Source organism: Narcine bancroftii, chromosome 14 (genome assembly GCF_036971445.1).
Source record: "Narcine bancroftii isolate sNarBan1 chromosome 14, sNarBan1.hap1, whole genome shotgun sequence".
In the NCBI taxonomy this organism is placed as follows: domain Eukaryota; kingdom Metazoa; phylum Chordata; class Chondrichthyes; order Torpediniformes; family Narcinidae; genus Narcine; species Narcine bancroftii.
Window position 1 is genome coordinate 6,660,553 of NC_091482.1, and position 23,099 is coordinate 6,683,651.

The following is a 23,099-nucleotide window of genomic DNA, read 5'->3' on the forward strand; positions in this document are numbered from 1 at the left end:
TAAACCGTTAAACAGGAAACTGCAGGCGCTGGGGTCGAGTGCAATACACAAACGTGCTGGAGAAACTCAGCAGGTCATGCAGCCTGAATCATTGATTACGTTTTACTTCCTATGGATGCTGGGCAGCAAGATCCAAGAGGAAGGGAGGAACATTCTTGGTTAAAGATTTCCTGCCATCAACTTTGGTCGTTTATAAATACTCAGTTTGCCCTTTCTAGGCGTATCGTGTGGGGCCGATACACGAACTGTGGCCAAACCTGCATCGCCCCTGACTACATCCTGTGTGATAAGAGCATCCAAGATGAACTGGTGAAGAAAATGAGCTCCACCATTACAGTGAGTGTAAAAAGGGAGGGGGAAGAGAAGGGTGATGAAGGACCCTTCATATGAAAGAGGAAAGGCCATCTTGGATGTGGTGGCCGTTCTCTTCATTTCATCTTGTGCAAGATGAATGAGTTTCAGAATCAGAATTTATTGTCATGAACAAGTCATGAAATACATTTGTTCTGTGGCAAACATTTATATAAACCACCTTACAAAACTAAATAAAAATAGTGCACGGAAAGTTAAAGTAAGGCAGTCTCTTTGGTCCATCGATCATTCAGGAATCTAATGGCAACAGGGAAGAGTACCGTTGAATGCTTGTCCTCCAGCTTCTGTACCTTTTTCCCAATGGGAGCAGAGAGAAGAGGGCCTGGCCTGGGTGGTGGGGGTCTTTGAGGATAGAGGCTGCTTTCTTAAGACACTGCCTCATGTAGATGTCCTTGATGGAGTGAAGTCTGGTGCCTTTGATGTTGCAGTGATGCAACCAACCAGAATATTCTCCACGGTCCACCTGTAGAAGTTTGCAAGTCTTCGGTGACCTACCGAATCTCCTCACAAAGTAGTGCCGCTGGCGAGCCTTCTTCGTGATTACATCAGCATGAAGTTTCTGCCTGGATGTGAATTTGGTCTTTGCATTACCTGGGATTACACTATGGAGCTGACTGAGATGGGAGGGCTTGGCCCTTCGGATCCTCGGACCCATCCCGCCATTCCATTTAATCAAGGGTGATCTTTTACCTCCATCTGTTTCCCCATATTGCTTGATTCCCTGAATATATAAACATTTACCAGTTAGTGTATGAATGTACTCTGAGACCCCACAACCTTAGTGAGAGAATTCCAAAGGTTCCATCTGGGTGAGGAAACTTCTCTTCATTTCCAACCTGAATGGCTGTCCTCTTATTTTGAGATTGTGGCCCATTTTGTAGGCACCTGAGCCAGGTGAAACATCATCCCCACATCTCTATTATGAAGAGTTCTGTGCATTTCAATCAGTTAATATAATTCTTTTACACTCCAGAGTATAGGCCCAGCGCAGTTCACCTCCGAGGGCAAGCCTGACCTTCCCGGAATCAATCTGGTGACATTTTTTTGGCATTCTTTTTTCCAGTATCTCCTTCTTTGGAGAGACCAGATCTGTGCACAACATTCCTGCTCCATTCTCATCAGGACCTGATGTTGGAGTGTGTACTCTTGTACCCCAATCCTTTTGCAATAAAGGCCAACGTATTGTTGGCTTTCCTGATTGTACATGTTTGTGGTGTACAAGGACATTCCTCGGTGTGGAGCTATCCTGCTCCCTGCTCCAACCCTTGTATGCCATTTTGATGTTGCCTTTAACACAATGAAACACCCATTTTCTTTACATTTTGTCCTGTCCTTTATTGGTTCGACTGTTCCGCCATGATCTTGGTTCCCACAAACGTGGCTGTCAGCAGCCTGTCTGATGTTGGAACTGGAGTGGAGGTCGCCATTCCATGGCTGTTACTGTAGCTTTCAGCTCACAATCCCATGGCGCCCAATTACACCCAATTGACCTCCAACCGCAGTACCTTTTGGAGGGTGGGAGGCAACCCACGCAAGCCCAGGGAGAGCGTGCAAACTCCTTACAGACAGCGCCAGATTCGATCCCCTGGTCACTGACACTGTAATAATGTTGCGCCAACCGCTACACTAACAGTGCAGCTCTTTTTTTCATTAATTCTTGGAGCATGGGTGTTGCTGATAGGGTCAGCAGTCCAGCCCATATTTGCATTCCTGCAGAGATGTTGGGCCTCATTCCTGACCATTTGCAGTATGTTGCGACTGCGTGATTGGCAAGTCTGTTTCAAAAGGCAGTGGCGATGTTGATGTGTGGAGTGAGACTGGAGGCATGTATATGCCCCACCTGGGTAAGGATGGGAGGTTTTAAAAATGGAATTTGGGTTCCCAAACTAGTATGAGAAACTGAACAGTTCTATGAACAGTTCTTTGGAGCGGCACGGTTAGCATATTACAGCATCAGCGACTCGGATTCGAATCTGGCACTGTGTGTAGGGAGTTTATACATTCTTCCCATGACTGCATTTGTATCGTCCAAGCACACCCTTCAAAAAGCCTTCCACCCTTCAAAACGTGCGGGGGGTTGTAGGTCAATTGAGGTATACGGGCAGCACCATACTAAATGTCTAAATTTAACTTACATTTATGAAACGTTCGAGGTGTGCAGTCCTTGGGTTCATCTCCAATGTAGCAGATTAGTTATGGTGGCTGGGGAAAGGTTCATTGATGCCCCTTCCTGTTGACAACTCCTTTATCATTGATCCTTAACATCAGGCACTGCTTCCTCATGTCTTGGCATCAAGATGGCCAGCAAAGAGTTTCTCAATCAGCTTGTTTCTTCCTGCTGCAGGAATTTTATGGATCTGATCCCCAGAAATCCCCTGACTACGGGCGAATTGTCAACCAGCGGCATTTTCGGAGGATTATGTCTCTGCTGGAAGGAGTGAACGTGGCGTATGGCGGTGAAAATGACGAAGGGGATCTCTACATAGGTACGTGAGTGGTTGTGCCACCATGGACTCTTGTGCTCCACCTCCTGTCACAGACAGTCACCGCACTGTGGGAGCAAAGTACCAGTGGGGCGACGTGTGATGTCTGTTTTCCGCGCAGATACGGTTGGTTAACACTCTGATCCCTAACACGCAGCTGAGGTCACTGTCCAGTCGTGCAACAGAACCACATCCTGGTCTTTTCTTTCCTTCACACTGTGACTGGGACTCTCTCTGTGACTGTCCACGTTCCCCCCCCCCCCCCCCACCTCCCACTGAGACTTTGCTTCTTCTTTCAGCTCCCTTCCCCTCTCTGGGAGTGGCCATCTCTGAGAGCCTTTCACCTTCCTCACTCCCCCCATGTGCTGCCACAGCAGAGGCTGAACTGATTTTGACCAATCTCCTGCCCCTGTTTCCCCCAACTGCCAGTTTAGAAGTTGTTGCTCTTATCTGTTCTGTCCTCACTGTGGCTGTGTCCGGGCCAGGTCCCAGGCCAGGGTCTAGGATAGAGAGAGGGCCACCTGGCAAAGGGCAGTGAGAGTTGTGGATCTAGAACGGGGTCAGGGAGTTGGAACCAATGGTGTGGTTGAATGTGGCAGCTGTCCGACATTATTCACCCTTCCCAATGTGTCACGCCCATCGTTACCCTGTGACTGTCTGGCAGCTGTGATGGATAGCTGTCATTTTTCACCCTGCCGCCTCTTAATGGGCTATACCCTTCTTTGCCCTAGTAACTGACCATGAGTATGGTGTTGAGTTCCAGTCTTCAAATGGGGAGATCCTAGATCCACATCCTCTCCCAACCCAGTTCCCTTTGCCTGCTTGCGCTGATGAGCTGCACAGGGAGCTACTCAGTGGAGAGTTGCTCCCAGTGCATCGACGGTTGTGAGAGACTGACCACTTCAGCCATGGTGAACTGGTGTCAGCATCGGGAGTTGGCAGAGACCGTAACAGATGGGCTCTGGCGGGGTTCTCATCAGCCCCTCGATGGTGTGCAAAGTGGGACCTTCCATTCCATCTCTAAACCAAGCCTCCTGTCACCTTGCACAGCTCCAACAATTGTAACTGATGTGGATCCCGACTCCAAGATCATGCAGGAGGAGATCTTTGGGCCTTTGCTGCCTCTTGTCACGGTCAGCAGCGTGGACGAGGCTATCGCCTTCATCAACAAGCGGGAGAAGCCTCTGGCTCTGTACCTCTTCTCGCACAACAAGAAGGTAAGGGTTGCCATCTTCACTGACAGCTGCTACGTGGACTCCCCACTGTCCTCCGACAGTGAGCGCCACAAATATTCCCATGTCTTCCTGGCTGCCACCTCCCCCAACGTGATCTCTGTCCTCCTCAGGTCTGGCCTCTTTCTCTGAATGGAATTGCTCCACCATTAGCCGGCCTGCCTTCAGTTCCCAAGCCCCGAGCTCTAGAACGTCCTCCCCAAACATTTCAGCCCTTCCCCTTTTTCAAGGTCTCTCGAGGTTCAAAGCCCGAAATGTAGTAAAAACACAATACTCAGCAGGTCAATCAGTGGACTTTATGGAGCAAAGATAAAGATACATAACCAATGTTTCAGGTTTGAACCCTTCATCAAGGTATGAGCAAAATGTGGGCAGGCGTTCGAACAAAGTGGTTGGGGGGGAGAGGCAAAGGGAAGAATGCAGTCTCAAAGGCAGGAGGTAATAGATGAATAAGGGGGGGGGCATACCAGGAAACAAGGGGAGTGGGGATGGCTCTGTGAATTAGAGGGAAAGGCTGACAAAAGGAGAACAGAGTCGGCTAGCAGAAACCAGAGGAGTCAAAACGTTGACTGCCTACTGCTTTCCTTGGACACTGCATGACCTGCTGAGTTCTTCCAACACATTGTGTATTGTACTACAGTAAAACTCCTGGTGTCCGGCACCTGTGGGGATTAGTTGATGCCGGATAGGTGAGTTTTCCGGATGCTTGAGACTCTTACAATGTCTAACTAATACACTTGCATTTAGAATAAACAGTTTAAAAAAAACAAAAATACTATACTGTTCTTAAACTGAAAAAATTTCACTTGCATGAACATATAAACCTTAAAGCATTTATTTTCAGTCTTATTTTTTGAAAACATTTAACTGTCGCGGCATCTTAGAATCAGAATTTATTGTCATGGACATGTCACAAATTTGTTTGCAGGTTCCTCCCCCTCCACGGAGCTTCCCAAAAGACGGACAATAATATAGATAATTAATCCCTACTCCCCCAAGGTTACAGATAAAGCCTTACTAATATACTTAGTAATAAATTAATAAAGATAAAGATTCTTACTAAGCAGGGATAAGGAGGCACTTTAAGAGAGTCATCTTAACGGGGAGCGGCATCAACCAGCTCTTCATCCTGGGCGACGCCATCGCTGTTTCACCCAACTTTATTCAAACAGCTGCTCAAAGCAAAGCCTGACCAAGGCCCTCTGCTGGCTGAATATTCACCATGGTTTATGTGTTACTTCAGAGAACATTTACTCTACAATTTTGAACTTTTATTTATTTATTTTATTTATTCTTAATTATTTAATGTTTTAAAAATATATATATTTATTTTTCTCGATTAGTTTGCTGGTTGCTTGAATTGCAGATAACAAGGGTTTCACTGTTGTTCCCCAGTGTCTGCAGACGCTGTGTTTTTCTCCGTTTTGCTCCGTTAAGGTGCTGTTGAATTGGGAGTGGCTCTGTACTCTTGGCCATCTCTCTTCCTCTAACACCTCGGTATGTGGCCCGGAAATTCTATTCCACAACTGCAAGCACACAAGAGACCCCAGATGCTGGAATAGGCGCAGCATCAGTGGGAGAAAAGAAATGGTTGACGTTTCAGGTGCTTGATCTGGGAGGACGAGAATTTGGAAGCCAGTTGATGTTGTGAGGGTTTGACACAGACAGACTGCGGAAAGAGCACAGCCTTAATGCAGTTCTACCTGGGTCAGGGTCAGGGTAAGCAAAAGGTGAACTTTCTGGTCCTAATCCCCACTGATTGATAGTGTCTGTACCTTGCCAGAGTCCGATCTGGTGTTCCCATTGTGGCCTTGCGACATGGGAGAGACTGGCTGCAGACTGGGAGATTGTTTCATTCAGCACCTTCACTGCACTTGCGGGAGCCTACCAGTGGTCAACCATTTCAATTCCGTAATCCACTCCCACGCTGACATGGCTGTGCGTGGCCTTGTGCACTGTCAAACCAAGGCCTCCTGCAAATTGGAGTATGATCCTGGAGAGTCCAAAGGCTCTTGAATAACACAGGCAAGCAGGGCTGGAGGAAGCCAGTGGGTCAGGCAGCATGCATGGAAAGCAATAGACAGTCAACATTTCAGGCAGAAAACCCTTCCAGGTGACGGCTGGCATTTCTTTCATTGTCTGACACCCACCTGGGGTCTGGGTTTTCCTGCGTTGCTCACCTTAATGAGTTCAGTGTAAAATTTACACGGATTATCTGAAAAAAATATATATGCTGAAATATTAATAGGAAGAGCATCCAATCATCCATGAAATTGGACCATTAGAGTGTGCCAGCTTATCGGAGTGTTACTGCACGTCCAATTTGGGCCTGACCCCCCCCCTCTCTTTCTGTGCACAGCTGGTGAAGAAGATGATCGGGGAGACGTCCAGTGGCGGAGTAACGGCCAACGACTGTCTCATCCATTACTCGATCCCGGCCCTCCCGTTCGGCGGCGTGGGTGAGTTTGGGGCGATTCATTAACATCTGTCCACCCTGCATGGCGGTGGGGAAAGGGAATGCAGTTACAAGGAGGGCCCAGCCTCTTCCCTCCATGTCTGATTCAGAGCAGGGTCTGCATGTTGGCACCTGAGACCAGGGGCAGGCGGTTGCTTAAGGTCTGGGGGTGGGACTTGGTGAAGGATGTACGAGTTTTGTTCAAGACAAGGTTAAAGCACAGAACTGTAGGAGGAACTCAGCAGATCTCAGTGTCCATAGGAGGTAAAGGTATATGACCAACATTTTGGGGCTGAGCCCCTTCTCAAGGTATGAGTAGGAAGTAGGTAGACGTCTGAATTAAAAGGCTGGCAGGGGAGGAGCACAGACCAACAGAGAAAAGGTAAGGATTGGACGTGGATTGGAGGACAGGAGAGGAAAGGTGAGAATTGATCGGGGAAGGGTTGCTCAGTGAATGCAGGGCTGGGGGAAAGGAGAGAGAGAGGGATAGATGAGGATTTGGTAGGGGGCTAACGGAACAGGAGAAGTCAATGTTAATGCCATCGGGTTGGAGGGTGCCCAGATGGAAGATGAGGTGTTGTTCCTCCAATTCAGTCTCAGTCTGGCAGTGCATGGTTGCCTGTTTAGAAGAGCGCTGAAAGAAGTTGATTCTCCAAGAGGACAGTGAATCTTCGGAGTTCTCTACCCAAGTTATCTGTGAAGTCTTTTTCACTGACACTGTCCTGAATTGAGGTTGATAGATTTTTGGGTATTGAGGGATATCGGCCCTGAAATATAAACAATTAAATAAAATTTTGACCCTGGGATGGGCAAAACGATCACCTTGTTTTATAATTTAGACGCAAGATAGTGGTTAGAAGGGTCGTGGGGATCTTTGTCCTCTTGTTAATGGTGTGAGACTCTTGCAGGGATATTGAAAACATTTTCATTTTTTAAATTTAGACTTACAGCGTGGTTGAAGGCTCTTCCAGCCCACGAACCCGTGCCGCCCAAATACCCAAATTAACCTACAACTCCTGTACTTTTTTTTTGAAGGGTTGGAGGTAACTGGAGAACCTGGAGGAAACCCACCCAGACAGAGGGAGAACATAAAAACTCCATACGGGCAGTGCCAGATTCGAGCCTGGGCTGCTGGTACTGTCACAGCGTTGCACTCATTCTATCACACAGAGGATAGGGGGAGACTGTTCTTCCCTTCCAATCTCTGACAACTTATGGCTGACGTGCACCTGTTCAGGGACCCTAAACCAGTGGTTTTCAAACGTTTTCTTTCCACACACATATCACCTTAAGTCATCCCTATGACTAGGTGCTCTGTGATTACCTTTTTTGAATATTTTATTTTTGATTTTTTTTTCAGAAATATCCATAGTAACATTTTAAATGTACAAACATAAACTTATAAACACAACAATTTATCAAATTTGTGCAATCTTAATGATGTCCTCTTGCTCCAAAAAAATTGTGGAGGACTTGTGACCTTGCCTGTCACGTGTTGCCGAGACTCCAATACCTCTTCCAGACTTTGCCCATCGCATTGCCTCAGGTAAGTAGGTACCTTTTTGCCCTCAGCACCCTCACAAATCCTGGTTTTGTGAGTCCCCTGACCACATTGGATGACAGACCAGTTCTATGGAAGTAGTACATTTATCATAAATTGTTAATTATACTGAAATTTGTCATCACACTGTAGATCATTTTGAAAAGGGTCTCAGAAATAGCAGAGGAACCGACCCTCTAGCCCACCAAATCTTTATTGACCAACTGCTAACCCCATTTTATTCTCTCCTTGTTTGCATCAACTCCCTCCTCCAGGTTCCACCACTCACCCACACCCTTGAAGTTTTATGGTGGCCAATTCAATATTTAAAAATCTACTGACAGCACAGTAGAAGCCAATTTTGGCCTTTTAAACCCGTGCTGCCCAATCTCACCCAAATTTACCAACAACCCATGTACGTTTTGAAGGGTGGGAGGAAGCCCCATGCAGGTCACGGGAAAACGTACAGACAGCGCCGGATTTTAACCTGGTTCGCTGCTAACCGCTACGCTAACTGCTTCCTCAACCGGCACCTTTTTTGGAATGTGAGAGGAAACTAGGGGAGACCCACACGTTTACAGGGAGAATGTGCAAACTCCACGCAGACAGGATTGGGATCAGGATTGAACCTGGGTCACTCAGTGCCTCTGACCCACTGCGCCACGCTGTCCTAATGCTACATGCCTCTGACACTGAAGTTTACAGACTAGCCCCCGATACAATATTTCAGCTATTTTCTCGGCTATGTCTCCACCCCTCTCCTTCCCCCCCCCCCCCCCCCCCACCTGATCAAAGTTTATGGGCCCCCTTCCCTGTGAAGCATTGAGTTCTTCTGTACTTCTCTCCAACTGTATAAAAAAAATTTATGCTGAGTGAGATGAAAAGAAACCAAGGCTTTTACTTATATGTGCTGTGGCCCTCAGTGGCGCCATATGGACTTTGTTGTGAGGGGCTGGACTATTTCACTTTTGCAAATTTTAAAAAAAGTTGAATTGCCTGGGTCTGTTTCAACTTTACAACAGTGAAAAGTTTTTGGGCAGAATTTGCCCCTGGTGGTCATGCTATCATGAAGTCCAATACCGTTTACAGGTAAAAGTGGCTTTGGCGCGTACCACGGCCGATTCAGCTTTGAAACATTCAGCCATCGCCGAGCCTGTGTGTTGAAGTCGCTGGGCATGGAAAAGGTGAACAGCATCCGATACGCCCCTGCCAGTGACTCGAAGCAGAAATGGATACTGTGGCTGCTAAAGAAAAGAGATAGCAGGAAAATGCAGCTCATTGGGTTCATGTTGCTGGGTGCAGTGGTTTCCATAATAGTTAAGGTGAGTCTGCAATGATTGCGTCTAATACTGTGTCTGCCAAAGAGTTGGTAGTTGGAGCAGAGCTGGGTGTATGATAGGAAATATCAGTTGTTTACAGAGAGAGAATGGATTATAGATAAATAACAGTGAGAAACACAATAGGCTGCAGATGCTTTGATTGTAGTAAACACACTGAAATGCTGGAGGAACTCAGCTGCTTTATCTATAGGAGACAAAGATATATCGCTGACATTTCGATCCTGAGCCCTTCTTCAAGAAAAAATTGGAAATGGCAGAAGCAGGATATATCAAAGTCTCAGAATTCAAACAATCCACGAGGAATCCAGACCAACAAAAGGTGTTAATTGGATGGGATAAGGGACTAGGTGGAATTTATCAGGTTTGTGCGAAAGGAGACATGGGGTCTGTGCAATAGAGAGACCGGGGGTCCAACGAAAACCATAGAAGTCGATATTAATGCCATCCGGTTGGAGGGAGCCCAGTTAGAAGATGAGGTGTTGTTCCTCCAATTTGCAGGTGGTCTCAGTCTGGCAGTACTTGAGACTATAGACAGACGTGTCGGCAAGGGAATGGGATGAAGAATTGAAATGGGTGGTCACTGGGAGATCCACGCTATTGTGGGGGACAGAGCCGAGGTGCTCAACAAAGTGATCTCCCAGTCCGCGCCCAGACTCTCCGATGTAGAGGGGACCAGATTAGAAATGCAACAACTTCCCCCAGTATTTGAATTGAAGACATTTATGTGAGCGGCACAGTTAACATGGTGGTTAGACAACGCTATTACAGTGCCGGAGACCTGGGTTTAAATCAGGTGCTGCCTGTAAGGTCAAGAAGAAGGAGTTTTAAAGGCAATCTGAGTAGAAAATGGGATTATTGTGGATAGGCAGAAAGGTTCAGACACTAGGTATCCATGGAGAGGTTGTAAACTGGATTTAAAATTGGCTGCGTGGGAGAAAACAGAGAGTGATAGTGGAGGCTAGAGGCCTGTAGTGTGTCTCAGGGATTCTGTGTTGGGACCATTGTTTGTTATCAATATCAATGATCTGGATGATAATGTGGTGAATTGGATCAGCAAGTTTGCTGATAACACAAAGATAGGAGGCGCTGTGGACAACGAGGAAGATTTTCAAAGTTTACAGAGGGATCTGGACCAACTGGGAGAATGGGCCAAAAAATGGCAGATGGAGTTTAATGTGGACAAGTGTGAGGTGTGCATTGCATTTTGGTAGGGCAAATCAAGGTAGGACATGCACAGTAAATGGCAGGGCACTGAGGATGCAGAGGAGCAGAGAGATCTGGGAATACACATACATTATTCCCTGAAAGTGGTGTCACAGGTGGACAGGGTTGTGAAGAAAGATTTTAGCACCTTAGCCTTGATTAATGAAAGCATTGAGTTTCGGAGCTGGGATGTTATGTTGAAGTTGTTTAAGACATTGGTGAGGCCAAATTTGGAATATTGTGTGCAGTTCTGGTTGCCTAACTACAGGAAGGCTATCAATAAGATTGAAAGAGTGCAGAGAAGATTTACTAGGATGTTGCCGGGTCAGCAGGAGTTGAGTTACAGGGAAATATTAAACAGGTTAGGACTTTATTCCTTGGAGCGAAGAAGAATGAGGGAGATTTGATAGCAGTTTACAAAATTTTGAGAGGTATTGACGGAGTGGATGTGAATAGCCTTTTTCCACTGAGATTGGGGGAGATAAATACAAGAGCTCATAGTTTTAAGCTGAAGGGGGAAAGGTTTAGGGGGAACATTAGGGGGAGGTTCTTCACTCAGAGAGTGGTGGGAGTGTCACCTGATGTGGTGAATGCGGGCTCGATCTAAGTTTTAGGAATAAATTGGATAGATACATGAATGGGAGAACTCTGGAGGGTTGTGGAGTGGGAGCAGGTCAATGGGATTAATGGAATGATGGTCACCACAGACTAGAAGAACCAAATGGCCTGTTTCTGTGCTGTAGCATTTTCTGGCTCTTGGGTAGCATGGACATCGTGGATCGAAGGGTCTGTTTCTGCAGTGTACAACTTCATAAATGTTCTCTGAACTTACAGTGCAGAACATTCTTCGCTCTTAATTTTACGCAATTATCTATTCCTCCTATTTACAGATTGACTTTTTATTTATTTGTTTACTCCTGTTGCCAATTCAAGATTCCTTTATTGTCATGTACTAGCATAGAACATGTAATATTACACAAAATTTCCCTCTGCCTCCCATAAGGCAAAGAGTTGCCATAGTGTGGCCTGGCACCCCTTACAGTACGAAGGAAAGAGAAGCAAAAGAGAGTCCCTTCAGAGACATTGAGTGTCCGTGGATTTGCCTCCAGCCCTCCCGCAGCCTCTGCAACCACACAGACTCCAGTTCAAACCATCGTCAACCTTGAGCACCAGGTCAGAACCTCCGGCACTATCAGGACTGAAGCCCTTTGGAAGCCCTTCTTAGCCATCAGTGCCCTCATGAATCCTGGCTCAGATACCTGGTTCCCATGATCCAGTCTCCAGCAGCCCGTGAGAGTCTCCCGCAGCCCTGTGTGGAGCTGCTAAGCCCCTCACTTGTCCGATGCCATGGTCACCATCACCATGGTTTCTTAGTACATGTTCTTTTGTTCGACCATATTTCTGGATCTCCTTTTGTATCTAATTCTTCCAAGTTCTGATAAAAGGATATGGAAACATTAACTCCACTTCTCTCTCTGCAGATGCTGCCTGACCTGCTGTGAATTCCGAGCATTGTCATTAATTTTCAGATTTGCAGTATCTGCATCATTTTGCTTTTGCACACTCCTAATACCTTGTGGGTGGGAAACAACACTTTCTAATTCCGGACTTCCTTTTTTCAGCTTTTCTTCCGATGGTAAACGACCCCAATTGGTCCCGACAACAGCACAGAAGTGCACGAGATTTGTAGAGTCAGAAATCGCCAGACTCGACAGTAAAGTGTCCAACCAACGAATCTATTTGACATCCCAGTGACCCCCCCCCATCCACACAATCTGAACAACCCTAAGATCCCATCACATTTTAGCGAGAAGATACGGCATCGAGGGGGCCAGCACCAATTCGGGATTGTGGATCAAATGGCTCCTGAGCTATGATTTCAAATTTTATCTGCGACTTTTCTAAAGTTTTATCACAATACTCTGTCTAATTGTGGTCTTCAGAAAAGAGATTTTATGTTAATTTCTTCCTCACTGATAATATGAAGCATTTCCTCACTTGATGGGGTTTTCTCTTGGGTAGTGGGTTCTTTATTGGAATCTTTCTGACGCATGAAATATCTGAAGGGGCATCAAAGATGACAGGCCTTCCCGCACGACATCCCAGACTGATTCTCTGGTGTAGAACCGAGGGAGGACTGCGCTGCCAGAGGTGTTGTGGTTAATGCAAGGCTTCGAGGCAGGACTCTCTACCCTTGGAGGGAGTGGGGGGTGGGGGGGGGGCATGAAAGATCCCATGATTTTCCTTGAAAATGAGGAAGGGAATTTGCCCCAATGTCACTAATTTCTAGCTGTTTGCCTGCCACTTGGAGAGCTTGTTGTACAGAATGTGGCTGTTGTGTTACACAATGTGGAATAGTACGGTACAGGCCTTTCAGCCCACAATGTTGAGTCCGCCCACATAAGCCTTCACATCACTCTCCCCCTTACCAACCTCACACCCATAATCCTCTATTTTTCTTACATCCATGTCCCTATCTAAGAGTCTTTTGAATGCCTCCACCACCACCCCCAGCTATTCCTTCCAGGCACCTACCACAAAAAGAGCCTCCCTCTGTATTCTAATAACTATTACCACGCTACATAAGTGGCTTCCTTGGCTGGAAAGTACTGCTGGTGAACCTGAAAGGGAAGTGAAAGGTGCTGTCGGAATGCAAGGCCTTTGGCAAAATGTCTGCAGTTGCTCAAAATAACGTGCATTTTTGTGTATCTTTAATGAAACACTGATCGCGGTGACTAAGGCTGGAGAGGAGGGATGAGATTACGGACACAATAAAAAGTTGTAAGGTGGAGATGTTGCTTAGCTGGGGGTTCCTGGTCAATTCCAGATGCTCATCAAATCGTACAGCACAGAACCAGGCCCCTCGCTGCATCATGTCCATGCCAACCTCATAACCTTTCTATACTCATCCCATTTACCCATTTCTCAGAAGAAGCATGCCCACACGCCCCTGTGTCTTGCCCACCATTTAAAATCCATGCCTTCTCTTCCTCCCCTCCCCACTATGGCCCTTGAACTGCTTCATTCACAGGACATTCACCCTCTCCCAGCATGTCAGCAACTTGTTGGGGGTGTCCCTGTCTTGGATAAACTTATACCTCTCATTTTGTTCGTTTTAGATTGCTCACGGTGTTTGAGCTACTGAAAGAAAATAGACACACACACACACTGAGAGCAGTTCAGATTATACAAATGTTTATTACAAATTCAAAAGCTGATTTCAAACTACAATATGCAAGCCCTTCCCAACTATACTTATCAACGCTTGGACTGGTCCCAACTGCCGAAGCGAGGCAACGACTGCACACTTGTAATAAGTTGTCAGGGCGCCGGTAGCAGCTTCTCCACCTCCCCCAACCGGGACTTTGGCTGGACTCTAAATGTTCTTCTTCTTGCTCAGAGATGTTGCCACCTCTCGGAGAGTCTCAAACTTCAGCAGTGGGACCATGGCTTATATTACCCAAAAACTGCTTACCCAAACACCTATTCCCAGCACAGCAAGAAAGATAAGCAAGCAAGCTAGCATGCTAGGCTTCTAACGAATATCATAATTTTCAGCTTATCACTTTGAATACAATGTTTGCATCAAGGCTAGGCCTCTGACAGTCTGTGACCAAAACAAGCAGGAAGATGAAATGTTCTTGGTACACAGATGTCCTTTCTTCAGATAACTGCCTCACTGGCCCCTCGGTGGAATTTAGCTTATGTTTGCTGATTCTAAAAACAAGCAGGTTCTCAGCCTTGGAGAACCCAGAGCTGCAAAAGTAAAAAACAACACAGTTAGAATCTTCCATTACAGTCCCAAATGAGGCTCGCAGTCTTGACATGGGATGAGAAGAAATATCATCACTCGGGGAGTTGTGAACGTGCAACTCCCCATCACAGAAGGTTGTTGAGGCCGGTACATTAGGTGTATTCAAAAGGAAGTTGAATGTGGCCCCAATGTCCAACACGATCAAAGGGTCTGGAGAGAGAGCAGCAGCAATAGGAGACTGAAGTGGTGTGGTTAGCCGTGATTGTATTGAATGGAGGAGCAGGTTAGAAGGGCTGAATGACCTCTTGCTCTTATTTGCTGTGTTTCCATCAGGAACTTGGTCAAATCTCTCTGACGATGCTCTGAGAGCAACCTCCATTTCTCAAGTCCAACCCCTCCCAATAGATCGGTCACACTTACCGTATTTGATGGCATACAAGACCCACTTTTCCCCCCCCCCCCCAAAGGTTGGCTCAAAAATATCCCCCGTGTCTTGTATGCGAAGTTGAAATCAGCATTATCCTTATGCTGCATGTCATGGCCAATACTTTTGTTCAGGTGAAATCGATTAGGTTCTTCCAGCAAGCAAAGACTCGGTTGTTGGTCAGATCAGACAGGTGTGATTCGGGGCACCTATCTCATTAACATTGGATTCCCTGGGGCATGCAGCCATGGCTCAGCTTTTTTTGCCGCCCACACCGGTAGACGGTGAACTGTTGCATGGAGAACCAACCTCCTGTTCACCAGCGGATCCTATGTGCGGCAGCGGGTGCTGAACGTTGCCAAGGAGAAGTGGCGGCCTGACCCACAACTGAGCCAGTTACTACACCAGGTGGCATGCGCCGTGTCGGGCAGAGAGGTAAGGAGCCGCGAGTGACCAAAGGAGTGAGATCACTGCAAGGGTGCAGAGGGAGCGCGGCGTTTGCTGCTGGGAGAGACTTCACGGCTCTCCAGCTCCGAGGGACCCCGTCTAATTCTGGAGCCGCCGCTGCACAAGAAGTGCAGGAGGAACCCGTTGCCAACGTCGCAAATACCCGCGGGTTGCTGGTGAGGGTCCCGGGACTGGGTGGTCTGTCGAGGAGAAGCTGCACAGTGAAGTGAGTGAGAACTGAATTAAAAACATTCTGTTTACCTGTGAATACACTTTTTTAAAAAGTTCTTAATATTCCCTGCTGAAATGAGGGGGGGGGGGCTTATATGCCATCAAATACGGTAATCAACATTGTCCTTGTTTTTTCTGAATCACCCACCCCCAATCCCACCAGCCTCCGTGCACTCTCTGGTCCTCCACGATGAACCCCACATTGCATCACCTCCAAGCGGGAGGGTAAGGCTTGGATTGAAGGTGAGACGTCGTTTGGAGGGAATTTGAGGGGGATATTCCCCACCCCCCCCCCGAGGATGATTGTAGGTTGGAACACATACCTGAGGAGGGGTGGGGGTTGGAGACAGAACCTCTCCTGACAGCTGGGAAACATCAAGGTGAGTAATTAAATTTACCAAGGCACAGTGTTGGTGAAGGGACCCAACCCCCCCAAACATTGACTGACCATTTCTCCCCATAGACCCACTGGGTCCCTCCAGCTTTGCACATAAGGGTTGTGAATGCTAGAATGTCAAGGCTTATGGCCTCCATGTTGGAAGATCTCGCCCCCTCCAATTATTGGACTCCTGAACAAACCTTGCACTGATAAAATAATGTTGCCTTACGTAACTGATCTCTGCAACTGCTCTCTGCTACGTACTACGTATGGGTTGACTCACTGGACTGATTTTGGACCAAGTTTTGTTGTGGGGGGTGGGAACGACAGCCTGAGGAAGGCCCCATTCACCTGATGCTGAGATCCAGTCCTTTGTGTGCATTTGGAATCAACCGCAATGGTGTAAGACGCATCTAATGCACCACAGAATGGTGGTGGGAGTTGAGGTTCTCGATATGATCACTCGCATTGTTTAGCAGCGTAGTGGGTCTAAAGGCTGATTTGTCCCCTGATCCTGACAGAATGCATCCCAGGGACTGAAAGGTCATAGATCGGAATTGTCATAAACGCATCACAAAATTCGTTGTTTTGCGGCAGCAAAATTGCTATAAAAATTTCATGTTTTAAAAAATCAATAAATTAGTGAAAAAGTATTGTGTCTGGTTTATTGTCCATTCAGAGATCTGATGGCAGAGTGGAAGAAGCTGTTTTTGTAGCATCGAGTGTTTGTCTCCTGTACCTCCTTCCCAATGGTAGCAGTGTGAAGAGGGAATGGCCTGGCTGGTGGGGATCCTTGAAGATAGAGGCTTCTTTCTTGAGACATGGCCTCTTGTCGATGTCCTGATGGAGTGGAGACTGATGCCCATGATGGCGCTGGCCGAGTCCACAACTCTGTCGCCTTTTCCTGTCCTGTCCATTGCCACCTCCATACCAGACATTGATGCAATTGTAGAAATCTGCAGGAGTCTTTTGGTGATTTTGGTAATTACTAAAATTCTCTGGACTCTGGGCAGGTCCCAGCAGATTGGAAAACAGCGAATGTCATGCCACTGGTTTGAAAAAGATCTCGGGAAGCCAGTTAACGTCTGTAGTTGGTTAAAAAAAAATGCTTGAAGCTAACAGTTAGAAGAAATGCCTTGGGATCGGAGTCGTCCTGCCCAATCCTAATGCCGACAACTGTGTACGAACTGTGAGAGGAGATGTTCGTGGCTATTTTTCAACAGCTTGCAACCATGGGGTCTGCACCCAAGAGGGCAGTGCCTACGCTGGGCTGTTACTGCGACAAGTTGCAGACTCCGGGGGAATGGCGGACCAGTGCAGGGTGCCTCTCTGAGAAGAAACAGTAGAAGAATCGACCCTACAGGACGGTGATTATGGCAGTGGGCCAATGCGGGGCTCAGTGACTGTAGGAATCACACAGGCTGCTGGCAACTTGTAGTTGAAGGACGTGCGCAAGTTGCTGGAGGCTGGCTCACAGGAAGCAGGTATCAGGGCTGGGATTTGAGACTGTGCTGAGGGCAAGAAGGGCTCCCAAAGGGCTTCAGATGCTGAAGGCATCCTGATCGTATTGGAGATTTTGGACCTGGAACTTGGGTTGCCAGTGAGTCTGAGGCTGCGGGAGCACTGGAGGTGAATCCACGGACACTTGGTGTCTCTGCGGGAACTTTCTTTTGCTTACCGTATTTGATGGCATACAAGACCCACTTTTTTCCACAAAAATTGGATCAAAAATACCGCCCCCCCCCCCCCCCACCCCACCTGCGGGTCTTGTATGCAAAGTTGAAATAGAGCAGGTGGTGACTGGCAACTCGCCCAGCTTCAAGAAGCCCACAAAGGAAATGCAGCTGTCCAGGAAACATGGACCACCTCTTTCTGGAGCCACTGCTGTCGCTCACACCTCCCCCCATGAGAAGGCCAACCACGACAGCCCCTGCCAGCAGTGCAAGAGGAACCCATTCGCCAACTTACCTGTGAATACACTAAAATAAATTCTTAATATTCCCTGCTGAAATGGTGGGGGGGGGGGGGGAAGGTCCATCTTGTATCCCTGTGTGTCTTGTATGCTGTCAAATCTTATTGGGGGTACCTATCAATGCTCTTGGTGACTCTTTGTTTTCCTTGAGGCAGATAAAAGTTGAAGTATCTCGTGTATATGACATTTTTTATGTATTATTCTGTGACAATAAAAGGAACCTTTGAAATAACGAGCCTATCAGGATAGAAATTGTTCCCTCGGGCAGGCGGATTCAAGAAGTTCAGATTATTGAGGGATGGAGGACAATGGACTGGGTGCAGGTAAGTGGGACTAGGCAGAAGAATCATTTGGCACAGACTCGAAGGGCTGTTTCTGTGCTGTAGTGTTCTATGGTTCTGTTAATCCTGCCCTACCTAGTGGAGTTTTTTGAGGATAATTCATGCATTGCCCAACAATCCACCAGGAATTCTATTTCTGGTGCTTCTCCCCGAAGTCACTAGAGTTAGCAAGGACAGGTGGGATTTGAATTCATCTGGCTTACTGATCTATTACCATAACTGCTACTGTATGCTACATCATCAGCTTTAATTAAATGCTCTCCTTCATCTCCCTCTTCTTCCCATTTTCTCTCACCTGAAGCCACTGGATCACACAATGTTCGCTCCTCATGTCTCTCCTGATTGCTTGCTCTCCACATCATGGCCTCCATTCTCTGATCTTTAGAATCATGATGTAAGTGGCCCGTGCATGGAGATGCGGGCCAGTCCACAAAATGGCCGATGCAACGGCGACCGTGCGAACCTGTGGGGGGGACAGTGGGCGATGACACAGGCCGTCGTGTCAGGTGGCCTCCCGCACGGCAGGGATGATGCAGGGCACCTGAGGCCCATATAAACACGACGGCCAGTGCAATAAACATGTCTCGACTTCAAGGCTTTGATGTGCGCTCGCGTACCACAAACGCTACAGTAGAACACTAAAGCACAAAGTGGCCTTTCAGCCAACCCAGTCTGTATCAAACTATTATTCTGCCTAGTCTCACTGACCTGCACTCAGTCCATAGCCCTCAATACCCCTCCCACCCATGGATCTGGCCAAAAATTTCTTAAAATGTTAAAATTGATCTGCATTTACCACTTCAGCTGGCACCTAATTCCATACTCGCATTATTGTCTGTGTGAAGAAGTACCCCATCATGTTCCCCCTAAACTTTTCCCCTTTCACCCTTAACGCATGTGTCACATTTGTGGCCCGAAATGTGAAGTTAATAAAACATTAAACACAAGTTTTATCAGGTAAACTTCTCAGTGGCTTTATTCTCCAGTTTCCTTTGTTCTCCTGCTTGTGCTCTTATCTCTCCCTCATACCACGTGACTTCCGGTACATCTCATACATATTCATTATCATGACATCCCTCCTTTAATCAGAAATAAACTTTACCTTCACTTACCAATATCCCTCGGAAACATACAAACATCGTAACTAATGGTAATACTATAACTCAACTACATAAAATTTACTTCCTACAGCACTCATACATGCACTTTATGATACAAGATTAAAATACTGTCCCAAAGTTCTTATTAAAACTATGGCACAAAGTCTTTGTATCGTTTGGGCGCTTTCCGGTTTCGTTTCAGCCTGCCTGCGATACTGTCGTCGCTTCTCGGTTGTTCACTCTCGGCATCGGAAATACTGCTCACCACGGCTTTGGGTGTTTCTGGCGTTCTAGTCACTTCATCAGGAGTGCTGGTAACTGCCTCTGGAACATCATCAGGTCTCTCAGTTTCAGCATTTCGTATTGGCCTTTCAACCTCTTCACTCGATATATCTCTGGACTGGTACCTTTTTACACCTGATACATTTCTCTTATACCGGACTCCAGTTGGAGACTTGACTGTCACCATACTGCCACTTCTGGATACAACAGTATAGGGTTGATGGTAATAAGGTATGTCTAGCTTACCACCAGTTTCATGCCTCACTAGAACATTATCTCCATTATCAAACTTGGCTCCACGTTTCAAATCTGTGTACAGCTTTGCTGCACCTTTCTTTTCAGCATCGTGGTCCCTCATCTCCTGGTCGTCTCGGATTTCCTTTATTTCTGGCATTTTTGTGCAGATTTTTCTCCCAAAAAATGCTTCTGCAGGACTTTTTCCAGTGGTTGCACGAGGCGTTGCTCGATAGACAGCCACATAAGATAGCAATGCTTCTCGCCAATTTTGTCCTTCTGCGTGTGCAATCCTCAATCGTTTTTCAATGGACTGATTTTGTCTCTCTACTTCTCCATTGGCTTGCGGCCATTTCGGAGTTACTTTATGATGGTGGATACCTGTGGTCCTCATGTATTCCGCAAATGTCTCTGAAGTGAATTGTGGACCATTGTCAGAGTATAATGTAACAGATAATCCATATCTTGCGAATATCTCTGCTAACGCTTGTATTTTTTTTTCAGGGTTGTGGACTTCAACGCCACGTACTCATAGTATCTGCTGTAGTAATCTATCACTACCATAATTGATTCACCCGTCGGTAAAGGTCCAAGAAAATCAACAGCTACGTCGATCCATGGTCCTGTCGGAAGTTGCCTACTCCGGATCGGTTCTGGCGGATTACTCCTACTTGTGATTTGACATCCATGACAAGTTTTAACAAATTTCTCTGCATCTTTATCACAACCTGGCCACCATACCTTGGTTCTGAGGTTTTGCTTGGTACCAACAATACCTAGGTGTCCTTCATGCGCTAAGGATACGATCTTCGGTCTCAATCTTTGCGGTATCACCAATCTGCAACCTCTTAATACACACTGTCCGATGCAACAAAGTTCGTCTCTAATGGGAATGTAAGCCTTGTGAGTACACTTGTCCCATTGTCCACTCTGTATGCATTCTCTTACTTCCTTGAGTTCTGGATCACATTCAGATTCTCTCTCGACTTCCTTCGTAGTCACAGCTTTCGGTGTCGCCTGAATAGCTACGAAGCGTACTAAGCTCTCTGTTTCTGTTCCCAATTCTGACTTGGATTGTGGACCACCATCCTTCACCAATCTGGACAGCGGATCAGCAATGTTTGCTTTCCCTGCAATGTGGATTACTTTATATTTGTAGGGTCGGGTCAGATACAGCAATGAGCTCTCTGAACCCTTCTCCATTAACAATGGCGTGAAGCAAGGCTGTGTTCTCGCACCAACCCTCTTTTCAATCTTCTTCAGCATGATGCTGAACCAAGCCATGAAAGACCCCAACAATGAAGACGCTGTTTACATCCGGTACTGCACGGATGGCAGTCTCTTCAATCTGAGGCGCCTGCAAGCTCACACCAAGACACAAGAGAAACTTCTCCGTGAACTACTCTTTGCAGACGATGCCGCTTTAGTTGCCCATTCAGAGCCAGCTCTTCAGCGCTTGATGTCCTGCTTTGTGGAAACTGCCAAAATGTTTGGCCTGGAAGTCAGCCTGAAGAAAACTGAGGTCGATGGAGTCACGTGATGGAGTAGTGGCCGGACGGTGAACTCCAGCCTTCTCCAGAAAAGTCGGGAAAAACAAAAGAAAACACAAAGGCACAGAAATAAAAGTTACAGAAAAGTGAGTATAAAGGTGGAAAGAAGATGGCGACAAAAAAAGAAAAATCGAAAGCAACGGTAAGAAGAGAGGAAGAGAAGACAAAGGAGGAAAAAGGTGAAGACCTTACCTGTCCGAAGAGGCCCACTGCGGAGAGAGAAACCCGCTCCCTCAGGTCGGTAAATAATGGACTACAAAAATGGCTCGCAGAGCCGAGTAAAAGTGCGCAACCGCGCATGCGCATGAAAAAAAACACACCGACGGGAGGGGGGACCAGCTGGGGAGTCGATCTCCACAGCCGGCAACGACAGCTGCAGAACACCTGCAGCAAGAAGAGACCACAGAAGACAATAGAAACAAGAAAGAAGAGGAGGAAAGGGCACCAAAGAAACAACAGATGGTCAACCCAGAGGAAGAAGAAGAGGAAGAGGAAGAGTACAGGGAAATAGAAGAAGAAAAGAAAGGCAAGGTAAAGGATATACTTGCTCTTATTAAAGGATACATGGAGTCATTTAAAGAATGGCAAACACAGGAATTTAAGGATTTAAGAAAAAGAATAAACAACACAGAAGAGAAAATAAATAAAATGGAGATGACCTTAACAGAAATGGGAAAGAAAATGGACAAGATGGAAGAGCGGGCAGTAGCAGCAGAAATGGAGGTAGAAGACTTAAAAAAGAAATTGGAGAAATCTAATAAAAAAACTAAAGAGACACAAGAACTACTAGCTCAAAAAATAGATACAATGGAAAACCATAACAGAAGAAATAACATAAAGATAGTGGGCCTTAAGGAAGATGAAGAAGGCAAGAATATGAGGGAGTTTATAAAAGAGTGGATCCCTAAGACCCTAGGATGTCCAGAACTACAGCAAGAAATGGAAATAGAAAGGGCACATAGAGTATTGGCCTCTAAACCACAACCACAACAAAAACCAAGATCTATTGTAGTAAAATTCCTAAGATATACTACAAGAGAAAAGGTACTGGAGAAGACAATGGAAAAAGTAAGAGAGGGCAACAAACCACTGGAGTATAAAGGGCAAAAAATCTTCATTTATCCAGATATAAGTTTTGAACTCCTAAAGAAGAGAAAAGAGTTCAATACAGCAAAGGCGATTTTATGGAAGAAAGGGTATAAATTTATACTAAAGCATCCAGCGGTATTGAAAATATTTATTCCAGGACAACAAAACAGACTATTCTCGGATCCAGAAGAAGCACGAAAATTTGCAGAACAATTACAAAAATAGACTGAGGGAGGAAGACGGGTAATGAGAGTTAAAATGATCACGATTGATATGTATGTGGGTAAAGACAAAAATAGACTGAGGGATGAAGACGGGTAACGAGAGTAAAAATGATCACGATTGATATGTATGCGGGTAAAGAGGTATAAGAGTGAATAGAGACAATGAGCATACATGAATGTATCTGTACTTAGAGGAAAATATAGATAGTATAGACAAGAATTAATAAGGGAAGGTTATGGAATAGAGAGAATAAGGAGGGAATTAAAAGAGTGACCTTTGTGACATATGAAAAGTGAAATCTTTTCTGGGGGAGGCGGGGAGGGGGGAAATAGCGGTCACTGCAAAATCAGTTGACGCTTGCGAGTGGATTCGCAAATCCAAATGGAGAGGGGAGATGTGGTTGTCCGACAAGGGATAAAGGACAACTCAGGAGGTGAAGGGGAGAT

General features: G+C 46.3%; 1 protein-coding gene across 7 annotated transcripts in view; it reads left to right on the forward strand.

Annotated features, from left to right (window-relative positions):
• LOC138749514 (aldehyde dehydrogenase, dimeric NADP-preferring-like) overlaps window positions 1-23,099 on the forward strand; it is a 109,577-nt gene that overhangs the window by 17,674 nt on the left and 68,804 nt on the right. For 6 of the 7 annotated variants that reach the window (XR_011348713.1, XM_069910951.1, XM_069910955.1 and 3 more), the window contains 5 exons: window positions 219-336; window positions 2,717-2,858; window positions 3,906-4,072; window positions 6,447-6,546; window positions 9,172-9,404. Coding sequence is in view for 6 of the 7 variants with exons in the window: in XM_069910951.1 (XP_069767052.1) it covers window positions 219-336; window positions 2,717-2,858; window positions 3,906-4,072; window positions 6,447-6,546; window positions 9,172-9,404 (760 nt within the window). In the remaining variant the exon portion in view is untranslated. Of the gene's footprint in view, window positions 1-218; window positions 337-2,716; window positions 2,859-3,905; window positions 4,073-6,446; window positions 6,547-9,171; window positions 9,405-12,247; window positions 16,512-23,099 lie in introns of those variants that run through there. The other variant, XM_069910957.1, reaches the window with a different exon arrangement.